The sequence below is a fragment of the Notolabrus celidotus genome, chromosome 8, assembly GCF_009762535.1.
Source record: "Notolabrus celidotus isolate fNotCel1 chromosome 8, fNotCel1.pri, whole genome shotgun sequence".
NCBI classification, from domain to species: Eukaryota; Metazoa; Chordata; class Actinopteri; order Labriformes; family Labridae; genus Notolabrus; species Notolabrus celidotus.
This window is the reverse complement of record NC_048279.1, coordinates 19,911,089-19,931,556: the sequence shown is the minus strand read 5'-3', so window position 1 is coordinate 19,931,556 and position 20,468 is coordinate 19,911,089. Positions and strand designations below refer to the sequence as shown.

Genomic DNA, 20,468 nt, shown 5'->3' with positions numbered 1-20,468 from the left:
GTTAAAAATCTGAGTTTTTTGCCTCTTCTCTGCCAGTGTTTACCCTCTCTTTGAATATCTCTTGTGTGTTACCTGTTTCAAAATAGGTGTACATTGCTGTAGGAAAACTTTAAGGCAAGAAACAACCAGACAAATGAAGATGAGCTGATGGGTTGTGACTCAAGGCAACCACTCTAACAATTACTCCTTTTTTCCATCCTTTCTTTCATTGAATGTTCCTCTTTCTTTGCCTCTTCCCCACTCAGGCCTGAAAATAGCCACAGATCAATACAAAGAGGGGCTGGCAGCTGAAGAAGGGACTGAAGCCACAGGAAATAGTCAAGTTTTCCTCGATTACTGTGGAAAATGAGTAGAGAGGACCTGATGATTTAAACATATCAGTCAGTAAGAGTTTATAATAACAGGTTCACGTGAGAGACGGTTCAAGTTCGACGACTGTGAGTGGCACCAGCAGAGCAAGAGTTTGATTACATCCCTGTCTAAGAATGTATTCATGTTAAATCATATTAAAGCTGTTGTATTACAACTGTCATAAACAAAATTAAAAAGCTAGCATGTGATTTATTTAATATATAGTGTATAATTAAAAATTCCAAAGGCTATTAACATTTCCCAGAGTATCAGCCCGCTGCAGCTCTCCCAACACTGCAGCCCATTCTCCGTGGTGAGAAACTTCAAAGGTCAAATAAAGCTGTTGGTCTGTATTAGCTGGAGTAATACTCACTCTTCAACACAGTCAATGTCCGCTCTCACATTACCCCTCTGGTTGCTATGGTTACTGACCATACCTCCTCTCCTCTCCTCCACCTCAGATCTCTCTTCCAGGGACAGTCTATTGCAATGCCAAGGTAGGCCGTGGGTGGTGGCCTATGTTGCACATACATGGATCTATATAAGGAGACAAAGAGGGCTAATGACTTTCCATTCTGTTGTGTCTCAGCAGCTTTTAATACCTGCCAATGATATCACAGGCGTGCCAGATAAGAGATTAGGGAAGATGATGGGGAAGTCTTAATCGCTTGAGCTCCAGAATAAGACGTTGCTTCTTGGGGATACTGAGTGGAAAAACAAGCAGGCCGAAGCAGAAAGACCAGCTTGTTTTAATTTTCAGTCATTCAATGACCACATGGTAAAAAGCTGCACGTGCTGACTGTGGCTGTTTCTGGCAAGGGCAGTGTGGCCCCAACAAATCAGCTAGGATTTGCATAATCAAAAGATTTAGACGCATAACAAGCTCATAATTACAAATATCTGTCTGGATCTGCTTTGGCAAATTTCAAAAGGAGCTGCCTCTATGAAAACGTGTGTATAAACTATTTAAAAGACAAATGGACTTATACAGATTGAAGGTGTGCACGTGATGGCAAAAAACACTACGAGGGTCCTGCTTATCCTCTCAACTGGATTTTGTTAATCTACTAATCGAGGGCCATTTACATAACTGCTTCAATGCAGCTGCAGTTAAGCAATTACTGCCCCAATTTCCTTCATCTCCCACAATGTGGCATCAACTCTCATTCCCAGACTTTTAATCTTACTCCCTCCCATGAGTCCTGTTGCTTTTTCTCTTTATAAGTCCTTCAACTTTCGACTCTCCTTCCTTTTTCGCCGCCCTTCTCTGATCTTAAATGTTGTTCTTCCCTTGTGTGTTATCCAAGGCTTAAAAGCAAAAAGCTTAACCTCTCACACACCCTCAGCATTTAATGTTTGGGCTTAACCAATACATTTCTGGCACTGGCAGTAAATAAACCCTACATATTTGAGGTTTTAAAGCAGGCCATTTCACTCAAACAGCTCTGCAGGTAATCTATAAGCAGGTTATACTGTGGCTTTTGGATCTTGTGAGATGTATTGTTTGTATTTAAAATATGCAAAAACATGTCATGCTAAAAAGATTTATTTTTTACAGAATAATCAAAAGAGAAAGACGATTATATTTTCAATAAACATGAAAGAGTAGAAAAAGACCAAACAAAGCAAATTCAAAAATCAAACAAAGGTACAAAGTTATCAAGTTGACAATGTTACCTAAGTCAAAACTGAAGACATTCTTATATTTCTTGTTTCCGTTGTGACATAATTTCAAAGATTTTAAACACTAATCTAAAGAGGAACAGGACATATTGGGTAATTCCTTTTAAAAAGTAATCCTTGATGTCATTGTACCGCCATCTGCTGGTAGAGACTTGGTGTTACGTTCTTAGGTTTAAAAATAAGAAACCGACTTTTGGTTACCAAATATCAAAGCAAACATTTGAAAAGTCTCAAACTCTATTAAGGGAGAAACTGTTTTTATTTAACTTTAATTTCTAAATCGACTTTTCTCCCCTTGTCCCTTTCTATCCCCCCTCTCGTCAAAGCTCACATAACACGCTTCTATTACCAATAGCAATAAGACATTAATGTTTAGCACCAATAAATAGGGGAAGAAAAAAGAGGAAAAATGAATAAAATATTTTTTTACTTCTTACAATCTTATCAATATTTCCACTTTCCGCTTCTCAAAATTGGAATGCATCGGAAGATATTCAGAAACCATCATACCTTCAATCTTCCCACACAAACATTAACCCTCACAAGACACACTTTTTGTTTATTTATTTATTTTTACGCACACACACACACACACACACACACACACACACACACACACACACACACACACACACACACACACACACACACACACACACACACACACACATATATATATATTAGGACTTTGTCATCCAGCCTTATCTGTTTCATTATCATTATTGATATTATATATTTATTTTCATCCCTATTATTATTATTATTATTATTATTATTATTATTAATTTTTTTTTATTATTATTTTGGTTTTCTCCCTCTTTCATGGATTACTTTGTATAAGTTATTTCTGCTCTGTTTTTTTTAACATCAATTGATTTTCTTTGTTTGTCTATTTTGTTTATTTTGTTTTGTTTTTGTTTTTGCCTTGGTTTTCCTCTTATTATTAATATTACTATTATTACCACTTCTCTGTCTCTGTTTTTTTATTGTTTTTTTTATTGTTGTCTATATTCGTGCCTTGTATACGTGTTACTCTATCTACTATCACTTGGTCACCCTTTCTTGTAAAGCACATTCCTTGCACAATAAAAAAAAAATGTTCTGAAATTTTTCTAACTAAATTTACTGCCAACTAGATTATCAATCATAAATATACTCCTTCCAAACACTGAAATAGATGCTGATGAAAGGTTTTCTGCAGTTGATTGGTTTTGTCTGTAAATATCATCTGAACTTCCTGCATTTGCAGCCAATCAAATCATGTTGAAAAGAAGCAAGTCCCTGGCTTTGTCCAATCACAACACGCAAGAAATGAGGTGGGCGTGTGCATCATGTGGAGCAGCTGGCAGACTCTCCTGAACACTGAGTGTGTTTGGAGTTTGACCACACGGAGTCAGCGGACAAGGGAAACTTGGCCAAAACGAAAGAGAAGAATGACTTGGGACACTAAATAGTACAAGAGAGAGATATTTCTGCAAGCCTTAACACTCGGAGGATTGAAAATAAACAGGTGCGTTCGTGGTTAAGGTGAGAGGGATAGCAGCAGTGGCATGTTGGATGGTTAGATATGTTAGCAGACTATTTTAGCTACCTGGCACATATATCGGAGTCAGCTGTACGTCGTGTTCCTAAAGCCCGTGGCACTGTAGATACAGAACACTTACTCTCAGATACATTTCTATAAGTAACAGCATATTTGTATCTCCACTTCAGTGAATGCCATATGCTATTTGGGCTTCTACTTTCTTGTCAAAAGGGGGGGGGGTTCCCAGCAGGACTCAGGGCACTTGAAGGATATATCTCCCTCTCTACGTAGCTGGCGATGGCTCACTTGATAGGGCCATAAATAGACGGCGGACTGCATGGTGGGGAACTTTCACTGAAACAAAAGGTGGACCATAAGCTATACCACAGTAAAGTCAGATGCAACGTGGACTTGCAGCCTGCAGGATGAAACAGTCGAGCTGAACACTTCTCAGTTTGTGTGAATTTGTAGGGTTTATCTTTTGTTAAACAGAATAGAAAATAGAATAGAATAGAAATTATCTTGAATTGTCAGTGTACATTGTGCAACCCCTTTCAGTGCAAAATATGCACAAAAGAACAGTTGTAAAAGAAAATAAAAAATCATAAAAAACATAAAAAACATAAAAACAGTGGATAAACATAAATAAATAAAAATACACATCCAGCATTCAACAGACAGGCATTCAGTGAAAAAGAAGATTGCACAGTCCCATTTTATATTGCATTACTTGGCGTTTAGTGCACTTATTGCTATGGGATAAAAACTGTTTTTCAGCCTGTTTGTCCTTGTCTTTAAAAGTCCTGTATCTCCTTCCCCAGAGCAGAAGTTCAAACAGGTGATGTCCCGGGGGTGTTTTGTCCCTGAGTCTGTTTCTCACTTTCTTGAGGCACCGTGCACTATGTTAATCCTTTATTTTCTTATCTGTGTATTCTCTTTTGTAACAGCTTGTACTGTACACTGCCCTAAGATTTATAAAAACTGATTATGTCATTATCTTTATACAAGGATTAGTGAAAATAATTTTGCTAACCTTCATTATTCTGTAAGTTCTCAGAAATAGATTCACTGTTCTGTTTGTGCACCAAAGTCTGAGATTGAGTGATTCACTTCTAATGTATGCCCTCTTTGTTTGTTACTTGTTTTGCACTGAATGCTACACAGTCATATAACTAAAATCCTGCTGCTGTTTCCAGAGTCTATTTAACATCACCTTGTTTGTGATTCTATTTTTCCTTTTGACTGATTTGCTGTCTGTTGCTTTATTTAGACATGGAGCCATTGCAAACTGGCAACTCGGCGGCACCAAAACCCGCCCCCTCATCTCCCCCCAGCTTGCGGCCTGGCTCTACCTCATCCAGTTCATCTCCTACTACAATCACACCAACATCAGACCGCTTGAAGCCTAAACTCACAATGCCTACGTCTCCAGCCACGCCCTCGTCTTCTACCTCCACTACCTCTCCTCGTGCCTCTCCCGGTCTTTCCTCACGTTCTTCTTCTCTGTCCACGCCACCTGCATCCCCTCTCCGCCAGCCCATTAGGAGCCAGTCTCTGTTGGGCAGATCTCAGCTTAACGCAACCTCCACAGGAAGCTCCCCAAATGGATCCACAGCTACCAAGGCTCCGCCGCCCCCTCCCACACCTGAACCAGGTGAGACTCAAACTCAGTGACCTCTGACCTTTCACACTTTGTTACATCAGCTTTTTTTTTTACTTTACTCTCTTTTACTCCACCAATCAGTGCAACCAACATCTCTAGTGTGCTGTTTGTACCACAGTGTCCCCATGACAACCAGAGCCATCTGCCACAACATGCAAAGCAGCCTCTCCCACTCTGCTGACTTGAGGAAAAAAACCTGTCTCACCCCTATCTTTAGATGGACTCTGATGAGTTCTAGCGGACCACATCCTGGATGTGAAGTCAACATAGTTGGAAATCTTTGAGCTGCTTTGGGAGTATTAGTTTTCAATTCAGTGCATGACTTTGCAGTGATGTCCAGATATGTAAATACAGAGTGTTACTGGAAAGTGTGAAACCTAACACCTAACATTTCATTTAGCAATCCAGACCAAATCATCATCAACCTTTATTTATACTCGAGAGATCATTGTGGGGCAACCCTCATTTACAATGATATCGAGTCATTTACAGTGACATTTAAAAACAAACAGCAAACAAACAAACACTAATGCATCAAGAGTATCAAAAGTCATCAAATAGGATCACTTTTTTGATTTGGATATAAAAACAATTAAAATATCAAATAAAATAAAACAAATAAAAGGAGGTGTAGGGGATTGACTATAAAAGCACTAAAATAGGAGGGGACTGTTGATTAAAATGATACAATGAATATATACACAGGTAAACCTAGCTAAAACAGTTGCAGAGCAGGGTTGAAAGGTTCAAAATGAAGATTCTAAATTGCCCTAAAGGTAAAAATGCATTTAATTCAAGATGCTGCTGCAACTTGTTCCAGGAGTCAGGAGCAGAGAAACAAGAAGCAGTTTTTCCCAGTTCTGACCGAGCTCGATGAACATGCAAAAATAGCTGGTTTGAGGTGCGAGTCTGATGTAAACGGTCTGGGTAATGAAGAAGTTTAGTAAGGTGGGTTGGTAATTTTTCTAAGACAGCTTTATAGATAAAAAGGTTCCAATGGATATTGAGTCTTTCGTGAAGAGAGGGCCAGCCAACCTTATTATGCAGAATGCACCGATGTGAAATCATGTCCCCTTACAAAATAACACTCTGTATGACTTGTACAGCCATCTTAATAATAACACAAAATCATGATTTACCTAACATAAATAAAAATAAGTTACAGATGAATCACCAGGAAGCCAGCAGCTGCTGCTGGCCACGCTGAGCAAACAGTTATTTTTGGGCTGAGGTTGATGATCAGCTTGTGTGCAGCAGATCTGCAACGCATGTTCTGTTCCTTACAGAGGAGGCAGAGGCAGATCACTCCTTCACTTAGCAGTGTCACATACAGCCTGTGGACCTTAAGAATCTTGGAACATGTTCCCACATTTGATGCAACCTCTATCTTTTTCCTAGTTTACATGATTACAAAGATTTGGGTTTGTTTGTTTTTTAAACAAAACAAATGTGACACATCTCCATGTGAGCGAGAGCTCCAGTGAGGCCCTGGGATTTGAGAACAGCAGAGCTCATCAGCTGATAATGAATGTTCTTATCAGGAGAGAAGGTGTTTCTGGAAGGATCTGATGCTCAGTCCCTGACTCCCTGAGGCTGGGACATTACACTGCTCTGTTCCAAAGAGTGTCTCTGCACCTTGTGTGCAAAGGATTTCAAAACCAACAGTTTAATCAGTTTTAGGCTCTATCTTTAGAGTAACAGAGTACATAGCTTTCTTTGCGGTGGGCCATGACAAGACAGCTGGTTGAAGAAGACATGTTTGAGCGTGATTATTTATCACAGGGGAAAATAATTCCCTTGTCTTTTTGCTTTTGCTGTTGGTTTAACCAAGGACAAAAAAAGTATTCATTGTAATGCTTCAATGTCGTTTTGTTATGTATCGATTAATAGATTGAAATCTTAAACAGAATAAATCATGTTTTCAGACACTGTTTCTTTTTTAAGACCACATACACTACCAGTCAAAAACACCTTCTCATTCAAGGGTTTGTATTTATTCTAATTATTGTAAATACTGTAGATTAATACTGAAGACATCAAAACTGTGAAAGAACATATATGGAATTATTTAATTAACAAAAAAATGTTAAACAAACCAGAATGTGTTTTATTTTTTTAGATTCTGTAAAGTAGCCCCCTTTTTCTTTCATGACAGCTTTACACACTCTTGGTATTCTCTCAGTCTGCTTCGTGAAGTGGTCTCCTGGAATGGTTTCTAATTAACATGAGCCTTGCAAAGAGTTCATTTGTAGAATGACTTGCCTTCTTTTTTTTTAACAATATTTTTTATGGATTTTCAATAAGAACATACAGAAAACATCACCACATACCACACCAGTTGCAAAATAAAATACAAGCAGCCTTCGCTGCATACACACAAACACGCACAAAAATAATAATAATAAAATTAAATTAAGAAAAATAAAAAAATATTGTCACACTAGCCTTACAGATAAGTATAATCTAATGTTGCCTGAGAAAGTCCATTAGGGGTGCCCACACCTCTTCAAATTCTTGCATTTTACTCCTACATAGGTTAACTTTTCTAGTGTAACACACATTGCCATCTCTCCAATCCTAGATTGTGCAGAGGATACTTCAGTCTCTCTCCAAGATAGAGCAACCATCCTCCTGGCCTGCAGGAGGCCAAAGTTGATCAGTGTCTTACACGTAGAGTTAACAGGAAAGCAATCTGGGTATATTCCTAAAATACAAAGTTTTGCTACACAGGGTACCTGAATACCTGTGATTTTTACTTGCCCTCTTAATGTGTTTGAGACCATCAGTTGTGTTGTTCAGAGGTAGGGTTAGTACACAATGCATAGCTCTATTTGACCTCTGTTGTAATCCAGATTATTGCAAAACCAGATTATTTCATAGTTTTGATGTCTTCAGTATTAATCTACAATGTCTAAAATAATTTAAATAAATAAAAACATTCAATAAGAAGGTGTGTCCAAACTTTTGACTGGTAGTGTATGTTGTGCACCATACTTAAAAGAATCTAGAAAAGCTGCTGTGGAATGTGTTTTTAATAATAGTGTGTTTTCTACAGAAGAGCCAGAAGAGGAGGTCAGTTTTGAAGATCTGGAGGAGAGAGCAAAGTCAGGAGATGCCAAAGCACAGTCCAAGGTCAGTGTCAATAAAACATATTTCAAATGTTACTGACTTTAAAGACCATATGTTGGGCACAGAGCAGATCAGCCAAGTAATGACAAATGTTGTTTTAAAGGGCCATATTGATGGGAAGGACAGGTCACATTAATGCTTGTCGAGCCAGTCTCAGTGTGTGTGTGTGTGTGTGTGTGTGTGTGTGTGTGTGTGTGTGTGTGTGTGTGTGTGTGTGTGTGTGTGTGTGTGTGTGTGTGTGTGTGTGTGTGTGTGTGTGTGTGTGTGTGTGTGTGTGTGTGTGTGTGTGTGTGTGTGTGTGTTTTTGTCCAGATGGGGCGTTACTTCCTGGCACTGGCAGAAGAACGAGATGAGGAGCTGAACAACTGCACAGCGGTCACTTGGCTCGTCCAGGCTGCTAAACAAGGTCGTAAGGATGCTGTGAAATTGCTGCAGCAGTGCTTAGCCTCCAGGAAAGGTACCAACATTTCCCACTGCCATCCTCCTTAATGTCTGGAATAATTGCTGTAATGTAATGAATAGGATAGACTGCCTTTCATCCAATGCAGTGGGAAGCTAATGATATACATGTTTCAGGCATCACTCTGGAGAACTTTGAGGAGGTGAAGAAGTTGTGCACAGAGACGCGTTTCGAGAGGGGAGTCAGGAAAGCGGCTCTGCTGATGTACTGGAAGTTAAACCCAGAGAGGAAGAAGTCTGTGGCTGTTTCTGAGATGTTAGAGAATGTTGAACATGTTCACACAGATCCGGGTATGAGAGAAGATACTTAATAACATATCACACTGAAGGCAAACTATTCAGAGTAGGGATTGTCACAGAGACTTTTTTAAACCCTCTTGTATCAACAGGTAAACCCATCTCTCCAGGTCCACTCAACAGTTCTGCCAAGAAACAGAGGAGAGTCCTGGAGTCTCTGGTCACCAGTGAGGGTGTGTGTTGTGAATAACATGATCTATATCTATCAGGTGTTCTCATCAGACATGAGTAAAAAAAATATATATTATTGTAAGATGATTGAAGATGACTAAGTTTATTGTTATTTAATATGTTCCCTCTGTGTGTCTCTTGCAGCCTCCTCTCATGTGGGTCTTGACGACTTTGTTGAGATGACTAAGAAATACGCTCAGGGTGTTGCACCTTCACCTGTCATGGCTACAGCGGGAGGCGATGATGATGACGACGATGATGTTGTAGTGAAGAATCCAGACGAGTTGCCCTTACACCAAAAGGTAGGGAACACATGAACCTACAGGTGTGATTTTTATTGAGGTGAAAGAAGTTCAGATGTCGTATTTACTGACCCTCCCCTGCTCCTCTCATGTCTCTCCCCCAGCTGTTGAAGTTCCCTCTGTTCGCTCTGCTGGAGATTAAGGAGCACCTCATCGACTGGGCGTCGCGGGCTGGCATGCAGTGGCTCAGTGCTCTGATCCCCACACACCACGTCAATGCACTCATCTTCTTCTTTATCATCTCCAACCTCACCATCGAGTTTTTCATCTTCCTCATCCCTCTGCTGGTTTTCTACCTCTCTTTCTTCTCCATGGTCATCTGCACACTGCGAGTGTTTCAGGTCAGTGACACGGGACTTTCACCAGATCTGTGTCCGGTCTGTTTCCGATCCGCTGCGGTCCGGCTCCGTGCGCTCTCATCTATCAACACCCACCGGTTGCGTTTTCGGAACCTAGCACGGAGCAGGACCGCTGTACAGCTGGAGTCATGTGACCAAGGTTTTCCCACGACAATCACTGAATCAAGGATTCTCCTCCTCCTCTCTTCATCCATGTTGACTTTATCAGCCTCTGAAAACCTCTGACCTGTTGACTCCAGGCCTGCCTCCACTTAAAATGACATTATTTTTGTCATAGTTAAGTTAAAAACGATCTAACGATAACACAGAGTGTTTTATTCTGAAAATTAACTGGGTTTTCATTTTGTTTTGGTGCCTGACTTCCTGTCCCGCTCCATCTGCTCTGTGCTGAATTGATGTGTCGTGCTCCAGCGAAAATAAAAGTCCTGCGTATCTGATTTGTTGCGTTCTGACCTGCCGGATCAATGGAGCGGATCCAGTGGGGGTTAACACATTAACTAGAATAGAAACCAAGGTGGCGTGACGGATCGGAGCCGGACCGGACACGGATCTGGTGGAATTTGGCCTTGACTCTTGACTTCTCCTGTTTAAGATGGACACTTTGAGTTTGTTTTCTGTTGTTTATTTTGCATTGTTGAACTTTAACTGATGTAATTTTTTCCACAGAATTCAAAAGCCTGGGAGAACTTTCGGGCCATGACAGACCTGCTCTCTCACTTTGAACCTGGTCTGGATCTAGAGCAGGCTGAGACCAACTTTGGATGGACACACTTGGAGCCTTACTTGTAAGTATTGTGTGTTTTTTTTAGCCTCTTACACATTGCAATTCTGCAGAAACGGCTTTGTACTTATACATTGCACTATACAGGGTAATATCGGTGTCCCAGTGTGTGATTTTCAGATTGCATTACAGGGTTGCACTCTGTATTCTCAGGTACTTCCTCCTCTCGGTGATCTTTGTGGTCTTCTCCTTCCCCGTGGCTGATAAATCCTGGATCCCCTGCTCTGAGCTGGCTGCCGTCGCTCTCTTCTTCACAGTCACTGCCTTCCTCAGCCTTCACGCCTCGGCTCAGCTGTTTGCTCGTAAAGCTCTCCTCACAGAAGTCCTCTCCGGGGCTTGCTCCTTCACATACATCCTGCCAGACTCGCTCTGGTTCCTCAAGCTGCTTGGGATGACGTTCATCAAAGTGCCTCTGGGAGACATGGTGGCGTTGAACCTTGGGATGCCGTGGCTGCTGTACGGACACCTTTTCTATCTCCTCTTCCGTATGGCTCAGATGAGAGGCTTTAAGGGAACTTACCTGTGTCTGGTGCCCTACCTGGTCTGCTTCACCTGGTGTGAGCTCTGCCTGGTGTTCCTTAACAATGCCACTGCAATAGGTCTCATCCGCACCTGTGTTGGCTACTTCCTCTTCCTGTTTGCCCTTCCTGTTCTCTCTCTTGGCATGGCTGCAATGTTCATCATCCAGTTGCTGCAGTGGTTTCTGGCCCTGGAGTTGACAAAGATGGTGGTCACACTGACGATTTGCTTCGTGCCTGTAGTGTTGAGGCTTTGGACCCGCTTCAGCCTGAACCCCATCATGGTGTTTCGCTCCTTGTCCGGTAGCAGCGTTGTCAAACTCATACTTGTGTGGCTCAGTGCAGTGGTGCTCTTCTGCTGGATGTACGTCTACCGATCTGAGGGTATGAAGGTGTATAACTCCACCCTGTCATGGCCCGAGTACAGCAACCTATGCGGTCCTCTGGCCTGGAGAGACTCCAACATGGCTCAGACTCAGATTCTGTGCTCTCACTTGGAAGGACATCGCGTCACCTGGACAGGACGCTTCAAATACGTGCGAGTGACCGACATCGAGAACGGACCACACTCTGTGATCAACCTGCTGCCGGTGTTTATGGGGAACTGGATGCGTTGCCTGTACGGAGAGCCGTATCCTTTATGTGAGGAAGAGAAAAATGCCACTACCAAGCCTCAACCTTTGCCTGCCCCAGCCCCCCCACAGGAAGATCCTCTCTGTAAGCTAAAAAGACTGGCCAAACACGAGTGTCACATCAAACGCTTTGACCGATACAAATTCGAGGTGACAATGGGAATGCCTCTGGAGAGGAAGACGAAGGATGGGACGATCATAGAGGATGAAGATGCCACGAAGGACATAGTTCTGCGAGCGAGTAACGAGTTCAAGTCTGTGCTTTTACACTTAAACACAGGAAGTGTGGTGGAGTTCAGCACCATACTGGAGGGCCGTTTAGGCTCCAAGTGGCCTGTGTTTGAACTTAAAGCCATAGATTGCTTGTCCTGCAAAGACGCTAACATCACGAGTCGCAAGCAGTACAAGATTGAGCACGACTGGAGGCGCACGGCTCAGAGTGCTCTGCAGTTTGGTTTTGACTTCTTTCTTAACCCCTTCCTGACGGCTCAGCTGGAGCAGCACTCAGAGGCTGGAACAGAGACCGAGGCACAGGTAGAGGGGTAGACACACAGAGAGAGAGAGGGAGAGAGCTGTAGCAAACCCACCTGTGGGAGAAACAAGGAGCCCCATGAGACTATCTCCAGCTGGAGAACTTTTATCTTTGTACTGCACTGTTTTTACAGAAGTACAGTTACTCAAACTGAGGCAGCACAGATGCTCGGACAATTGTAGCATTAGTCTGAACTCGAGCAAGAGTGTGTGTTTGCAATCTTTTAGTCTAAGAGCCAAAATGTACGGTGGCCCTGAGAGCTCACAGCACTGCAACTTTGGAAAACACATGCAAAAAGACAAAACACAAGCAAATGAAGAAACCATCTTCATCAATTTGACAACACATGGCAGCATTTAGAAAACGCGTTGCAAAGACCACAACACAACACATTAGAAAAACACACTGCAAAGACCACAACACAACACATTAGAAAAACGTACTGCAAATACCACAACACAACACATTAGAAAAACACACTGCAAAGACCACAACACAACACATTAGAAAAACACACTGCAAAGACCACAACACAACACATTAGAAAAACACACTGCAAAGACCACAACACATAAGAAAAACACACTGAAAAGACCACAACACAACACATTAGAAAAACACACTGCAAAGACCACAACACATTAGAAAAACACACTGCAAAGACCACAACACAACACATTAGAGAAACACACTGCAAACCCCACAACACAACACATTAGAAAAACACACTGCAAAGACCACAACACATTAGAAAAACACACTGCAAAGACCACAACACAACACATTAGAAAAACACACTGCAAAGACCACAACACAACACATTAGAAAAACACACTGCAAAGACCACAACACATAAGAAAAACACACTGAAAAGACCACAACACAACACATTAGAAAAACACACTGCAAAGACCACAACACATTAGAAAAACACACTGAAAAGACCACAACACAACACATTAGAGAAACACACTGCAAACCCCACAACACAACACATTAGAAAAACACACTGCAAAGACCACAACACATTAGAAAAACACACTGCAAAGACCACAACACATTAGAAAAACACACTGCAAAGACCACAACACATTAGAAAAACACACTGCAAAGACCACAACACAACACATTAGAAAAACACACTGCAAAGACCACAACACATTAGAAAAACACACTGCAAAGACCACAACACAACACATTAGAAAAACACACTGCAAAGACCACAACACATTAGAAAAACACACTGAAAAGACCACAACACAACACATTAGAGAAACACACTGCAAAGACCACAACACAACACATTAGAAAAACACACTGCAAAGACCACAACACATTAGAAAAACACACTGAAAAGACCACAACACAACACATTAGAGAAACACACTGCAAACCCCACAACACAACACATTAGAAAAACACACTGCAAAGACCACAACACAACACATTAGAAAAACACACTGCAAAGACCACAACACATTAGAAAAACACACTGAACAACTGACAACACATGGCAGCATTTAGAAAACGCGTTGCAAAGACCACAACACAACACATTAGAAAAACGCACTGCAAAGACCACAACACAACACATTAGAAAAACACACTGCAAAGACCACAACACGACACATTAGAAAAACGCACTGCAAAGACCACAACACAACACATTAGAAAAACGCACTGCAAAGACCACAACACAACACATTAGAAAAACACACTGCAAAGACCACAACACAACACATTAGAGAAACACACTGCAAAGACCACAGCACATTAGAAAAACACACTGCAAAGACCACAACACAACACATTAGAAAAACACACTGCAAAGACCACAACACATTAGAAAAACACACTGCAAAGACCACAACACAACACATTAGAAAAACACACTGCAAAGACCACAACACAACACATTAGAAAAACACACTGCAAAGACCACAACACAACACATTAGAAAAACACACTGCAAACCCCACAACACAACACATTAGAAAAACACACTGCAAAGACCACAACACAACACATTAGAAAAACACACTGCAAAGACCACAACACAACACATTAGAAAAACACACTGCAAAGACCACAACACAACACATTAGAAAAACACACTGCAAACCCCACAACACAACACATTAGAAAAACGCACTGCAAAGACCACAACACAACACATTAGAAAAACGCACTGCAAAGACCACAACACAACACATTAGAAAAACACACTGCAAAGACCACAACACAACACATTAGCAAAACACACTGCAAAGACCACAACACAACACATTAGAAAAACACACTGCAAACCCCACAACACAACACATTAGAAAAACGTACTGCAAACCCCACAACACAACACATTAGAAAAACGCACTGCAAAGACCACAACACAACACATTAGAAAAACACACTGCAAAGACCACAACACAACACATTAGAAAAACGCACTGCAAAGACCACAACACAACACATTAGAAAAACACACTGCAAAGACCACAACACAACACATTAGAAAAACGCACTGCAAAGACCACAACACAACACATTAGAAAAACACACTGCAAAGACCACAACACAACACATTAGAAAAACGCACTGCAAAGACCACAACACAACACATTAGAAAAACGCACTGCAAAGACCGCCACAAAACGGAAGTGTTTCCAGAGGACACTTGAAAGTGATGCATACGTCCTGACAGGCTTGTTGTAGTGTTTCACACTATATAACCGTGTATATTTATTTTATCAATTTATTAGAATTGGCAGGCTAATTACAAACAAAAGTCTAACGATAGTTTAACAGCATATCACTGCAATAGGCTGAATCATGCGATGACAATGTTAAAATAAATTAAAAACACTTACTTTTTTATCTCATTTTCCAACACCACTGATGGTATGAGAACCTTAGTAGCGCTGTGACTCAAAATCCGCGTTAACAACAAGCGTGTCCGGACGCTTAAGTTGCAGTGCTGAGTTCTCAGGGACACTGTAATATTGAGTGAGAATACATAATAAGGCGTTTTCGACCACATGAACTTTACGCCGGAACTTGAGTCTTTACCCCTGATGTACGTGCGTTTTGACCGGAGGAACCAGGGTCTAAATTTAGTTCAGTGGTAGATAATCTCCCCTCTGAAAAGCCCCTGCTTTGGGGGGGTAGTACTTTTCAAAGGTCCTGGGACTTTCGGCTGAATGTAACAGTTTTTGTGGAGTTTACGCAGTTGTTGAAACATAGAGGGAGTTCCTGGGAATGCATTCTAGTTTAGTTTTTTATTAAGATTTCAAAATATTATTGAATATAATATTTTTCCCCCTACATCACTGGCCTGATTTGCACAATCTACCCGGGACTTCAGCTCGCGGTCGAAACGCAGACAACAATGGGGGCACAGGAACCTTTTAGTTCAGGGGAAAGTAGTTCTGGGGGCTAAAAGACCCCAGGACTCTTGGTCTAAATGCACCTATAGAATGTAAAAAAAAGAGTAAATAAACAAGGGGAGAAACACAAAGCAGTAGGTTTTTAGAATAAGGAATGAACTTCTAACACTAAATAATGAAACACATGGTCCAGACCTCTTCAGGTGGTCAGTTGTGCATTTCAATGAGTCTAATAATTTAACGAGACATTTTGCATTCGTTAGTTTCAGAACACAACACTATCTCTGCAGCAGACATGTTGACATGTTTAATAAACGTCTGTGGCCAAAATCTTCAGTATTTATACTTCAGTTTTTAAACTAGAGGCCATGGTGTTGATGATAACTTGTGAGGATTTCCTTTGTTGTTAAGCTTTAATAGTTCTGTGTTATACAGTGTATGTCAGTTGGTTTGGAAATTACTTTCAAGTGCCTTATAAAACATGGTTTGATCCTGAACATTTCAAAGCTCAGCTGCAGCTGCATTTGTATTTATTACAGAGCAGTTGCACACATTCTCTCCTCCTCTGTTTATCTCTGCTGTGCAGAGATTGAATGACGAATGTTTGCAGCCTCTGACTGATGATGTGTTTTATGTAAAGATGTCACTACTGTTTTCTGTACTGTGACCAATAAACAAAATGAAAACATTTGCTTGATGTTCCATGAGATCGATTATATTGTATTTCAATGCAACAATTGAAGGTTGAACATTAAATCTGAGTCCTCCAGTTATGAGCAAGTTGCTCTTATTTTGCTCACACTGTATAACTCATCAGAGACATAGACATGATGATGTAGGAAAAGCACAGATGTAAAAAATACAGTTCCTAGACTTACTGTCCTTACATTGTAAGACATTTACAGTTTTTCTCAGTCGCTTTGGTACATTTCTCAGATCAGAATTGAAATTCTCAAAACTACTTGTTCAATTTTCACATCATTTCGTCACTTTTGCACATCAAAAAGGCTGTTGAATAGTCTCACCCTCCACAACATTTAGGCTTTAGTTCATCGCATAAGTCATCACATGCAGAATGGTTGAACATGTTGTCAGAATATGTCAGTCATATTTCTGTACATTTCCATTAGACTGTTTTTCTAAATCTGTCCTGAATTGGTAAATTGCTCCCAGGTGAATCTTGACTTTCTCTAACGAAGTGAAATGTGTGAAGCATTAGATAAACCAATGATCAACCAGTTTTCTGACATAGCTCAAAGGTGCATCTCATGAACCATCAACTGGCAAGTATATATATATAGCCGGAGCACAGCACAATGTTACAATGTAAAAGTGTAAATGTGAATCTTGTCCAGTCTCTTGCAATCAATCTCCCACATACACTGAGGTGTAACTTACAGTTTACAATAACTGTCATCAAAACTTTAGCCATAGTTTACATCAGAACATCCCTCCAGAGTACACTGTTATATTGACAACATGACTCAGCAATTTGACTGTCTTATCTGTACACAAAGACACAATGAATTGTCATGCTGATGGCATTGACATGTTCATTAACACAGATATTTACTTTTGAGAGATGAACTAAGGATTTTGAGCTTTGGACTTTTGCAGGTAATCAATGGTGTTTTGCTATTTGTACGAACTGTTTTGAGAAATGCACTTACTGTTTTGCAAATGTCGAGGATGATTCAAGAAATGTACCAAAGCGACTGAGAAAAACTGTAAATCAGAGTGCGATGAATACTGAATTTATTGAGATGTTTTCAGTTGTAGTAAGAGTGTTTTGACACTAGGTGGCACCTCAGACTTAACGGCTCACTCAGACTGTCATGATCACCTCTCATTGGCCTTTATAAATTGGAGCTATAAAGAGCTCATTTCCATAATGTCACTGGCAGTTATTGTCAGTCTCATGATTATACTTCAACAAAGATCACAGATGTACGCTCATTGGATGCAATTTCGTTGAAATATTTATTCAGAAAAAAAACATATTAACAGTATTTATTTACTGTCTTTTTGACAATGTTGTCATCAACATATATTAACACAAAAATAAGTGACTCAACATTAGTTTGGTCGGGATGTGGTTGACAGATGTCAAAGAAAGGATAATAAAAGAATAAACTGTTCTCTAAAAATAAAAGCTTCTGCACATCAGAAAAGTAATCAGTGAGGAAGGCTGAAGAGATTAAAGAAGCATCTCTCTGCTGCAGCTTTGGAGGCGATCAGCGATACAGATGATCAAGTTTGTTTGTGCATATTAAAAAACTAAACTTCAAACATGTCAAAAACAGAGTTAATATTTACAGACACCATTTAGGCCCTTTAATTTTTATTTTTTTTTACTTTTTTTGTTTTTGAGAACAACATTAATGAAAACATTCCCCATTCTTCAGTGAACTCAGTTTCAGTCGAGTACAAACTGATTCTTGGACGGCTTCATTCAAAATGTACATGTGAGTGTATGGACCGAACACTGGTAAACATGCTTCAGTGCCCGAAGACACAAACAAAGGTAGGAGAGCTCGGTCATCTATGGTAACTCGTGCTGCACGGGGCCCCAGGGCCCCTGAAGCCTTTGTACAGCTGGGTCTAAATGGTTAAGAAGGCAGCCAAGTCAGTCGGTCAGTCAATTTATAAACACCTAGACTAAATTGGTTTTACATGCAGCATTTTTTTGCTTGATTGTTGATTTATTTTGTTCATTTTTTTGAATTGTTTTTTTGCTTAATTTGAGTTGTGTTTGCAGCAAAGTAGCACACGACGCAGGCCCGGACCAGAGGCAGGATCCACATCAGAGAAGTTTCAGCAGAGGAAACATTAATGGCTGAAACACAGTGTGAGGAACAGATATGAATGTTACTTCACATCAGGCTGGGGGTGTTATAATCTATTCTGCTTCTGTCTGCAGGGCTGTGGATGTTTCAGCTCACTGAACATGGTACAGTGGAGCTCTGAGGCGTCTGGGTACACTTGGTCTGAGGGGAGGGGCGTTCCGAGTTCATCCTTTTCACATCACACATATCATTTTAATTTCCCATTGTCATCATAATACCCATCATTAATAACATTTAACTAGTAGTTAAGGAAAGAAGAAAAGTTGGGGTTGCTGATCTGAAATGAAACAAACAGCCAGTTATGTAAATGCCCCATTTATCATCAGTGCCTCTGGTAGACAACCAGGAAGGGTTTTTGTTACACAAAACAGTGGGCAAGGGATAAGAATAGGCTTTACTCAAGCACACAAAAACAGAAAGGAGAGGAGGAGGAAGAGGAGGAGGTGGACAAAGCAAAAGAGCCTAAAGAATCAAACAAAAATAAAAGACAAACATGTGAACGTCTCTCCAGTCTGAGGTTTGAGGGGTTTATCCACCTCAGAAGCTAAGCTGTAGCAATCAACACACCATCAAGCAAAATCCAGAGGTTGACAATCAAGAAATCCACTGTTGGAACTATTTTGCAATCCATAATCCATTGCGTAATCCAGCCTGTTCCCTCTCTAGCCCTTTACTAGGTCCTTTCAGTTCTGGGAGGCAGGGAGGAGGTGAAGGAGTGTGTGAAAGAGTAGCTCTAGATGAGTGTATGTGTGTGTGTGTGTGTGTGCGTGTGTGTGTGTGTGTGTGTGTGTGTGTATATTGGCTAGGCATATTCCTGTGAGTGCGTGTCTGTAAATGTGTACATTCTGGCATAGTTGTGTTTTCAGGTGTAAACTCGTCAGAATCAACGCTGACATCCTTTCGTTAATGCATCTCAGAGTTGAGTTTGTCCTGGAAGATGTACAGGTTGTTGGTGGCAGCGATGGCGATGATGTTCTCGTTGGGGTGCCAGGCCGTGTGCAGGATCTTCTTGGTGAAGTCCAGGCTGTCCACGCTGATGTCATCCTTCCGGCGCTTTCCCCCTGCAGCGCAAACCCTCCGTGGCTTTAAGACGGCCCGGGGTTTGCTGCTCTCTCTCGACGCCTCCAGGGTCACGTCGCGTTTGGTGTTGCGGTCAAACATACGGAAGAAGTTGTTGTAGGCTCCGGTCATGATCACACTGGAAAACAGAGTGGCAGAGAAAGTATTTAATAACAAAACTAAACTTCCCAATTTAAATGAAGTTAAGGTGTTAACTTAGATTCGGGAGCAGGACCACGCCTAAACCCCACCCTCAATCACCTGACAAGCCTTCTTAAACGTAGCCAGCCTACTCCAACTGCTTGTCCGTGATTCTTCAACCCACCCTCCCTCACCTTACTCTACTGCACTTAACCTATTTCCTTGTCCTCTCCTACTCAACTCGTGCTCGCTCCTTCTATGCCCTGTCTACTTCCAGGTACAACCTGGGTCAAGATCAGCTCCGGCAGGTTAACGCTGAGACCGAACCCCCATCCTGAGTCTCCTTCTGCTGGGCACACCACGCACAACTAATTCATTAAATGTTCAACTTATATCCTTGTGTGGCGTGGTCCTTGCTAGTGAAAGCTAGTATGAAAAGCTTTTTTGAGATAATCTTTCTTCTTAATTTTGGCACTGAGACTTGTTAGACGGGTTAAAATAATGATTTGATGATAAAGCAGTGGTAAATAAAAAGGTCTTAGTCTTTGATTTAAAAGAGGTAAGAGCTTTCAGGTAGTGTGTTCCAGATATGTGGTGCATAATGACTAAACGCTGCTTCACCATGTTTCGTTCTGAC

General features: G+C 41.0%; 2 protein-coding genes across 6 annotated transcripts in view; one reads left to right on the top strand and one right to left on the bottom strand.

The window, feature by feature from the left end:
• The first annotated feature begins 3,325 nt into the window (after positions 1–3,325).
• On the top strand, positions 3,326–13,256 carry wfs1b (Wolfram syndrome 1b (wolframin)). Of its 2 annotated transcripts, none has more exons than XM_034689353.1 (10): positions 3,326–3,544; positions 4,830–5,213; positions 8,278–8,354; positions 8,664–8,808; positions 8,928–9,101; positions 9,200–9,280; positions 9,423–9,580; positions 9,685–9,921; positions 10,606–10,724; positions 10,874–13,256. In XM_034689353.1, exons 2-10 carry the CDS (start codon positions 4,832–4,834, stop codon positions 12,414–12,416), a joined length of 2,916 nt encoding a protein of 971 aa, XP_034545244.1. In that variant the 5' UTR covers positions 3,326–3,544; positions 4,830–4,831; the 3' UTR covers positions 12,417–13,256. The 2 variants fall into 2 exon arrangements, with proteins under 2 accessions (XP_034545244.1, XP_034545245.1); XM_034689354.1 differs by having other exon boundaries at positions 3,363–3,561; positions 10,874–12,941.
• Positions 13,257–17,752: 4,496 nt separating this feature from the next.
• The window catches only part of LOC117816857 (serine/threonine-protein phosphatase 2A 55 kDa regulatory subunit B gamma isoform), a 32,656-nt gene continuing 29,940 nt past the window's right edge, over positions 17,753–20,468 (bottom strand). For 2 of the 4 annotated variants that reach the window (XM_034689240.1, XM_034689239.1), the window contains one exon: positions 17,758–19,829. In XM_034689240.1, coding sequence (XP_034545131.1) covers positions 19,535–19,829 — 295 coding nt within the window. In that variant the 3' untranslated portion in view covers positions 17,758–19,534. Of the gene's footprint in view, positions 19,830–20,468 lie in introns of all 4 variants that reach the window. The other 2 variants (XM_034689238.1, XM_034689241.1) reach the window with 2 other exon arrangements.

What these genes read in the sequence shown, in the direction of transcription:
- wfs1b (XM_034689353.1), top strand. Translation starts at nt 4,832, where the DNA reads ATGGAGCCATTGCAAACTGGCAACTCGGCGGCACCAAAACCCGCCCCC. An exon ending in GTCTCTGGTCACCAGTGAGG is followed by an intron (nt 9,281 to 9,422) that starts GTGTGTGTTGTG and finishes TGTCTCTTGCAG; the next exon opens with CCTCCTCTCATGTGGGTCTT. An exon ending in GCACACTGCGAGTGTTTCAG is followed by an intron (nt 9,922 to 10,605) that starts GTCAGTGACACG and finishes TTTTTTCCACAG; the next exon opens with AATTCAAAAGCCTGGGAGAA.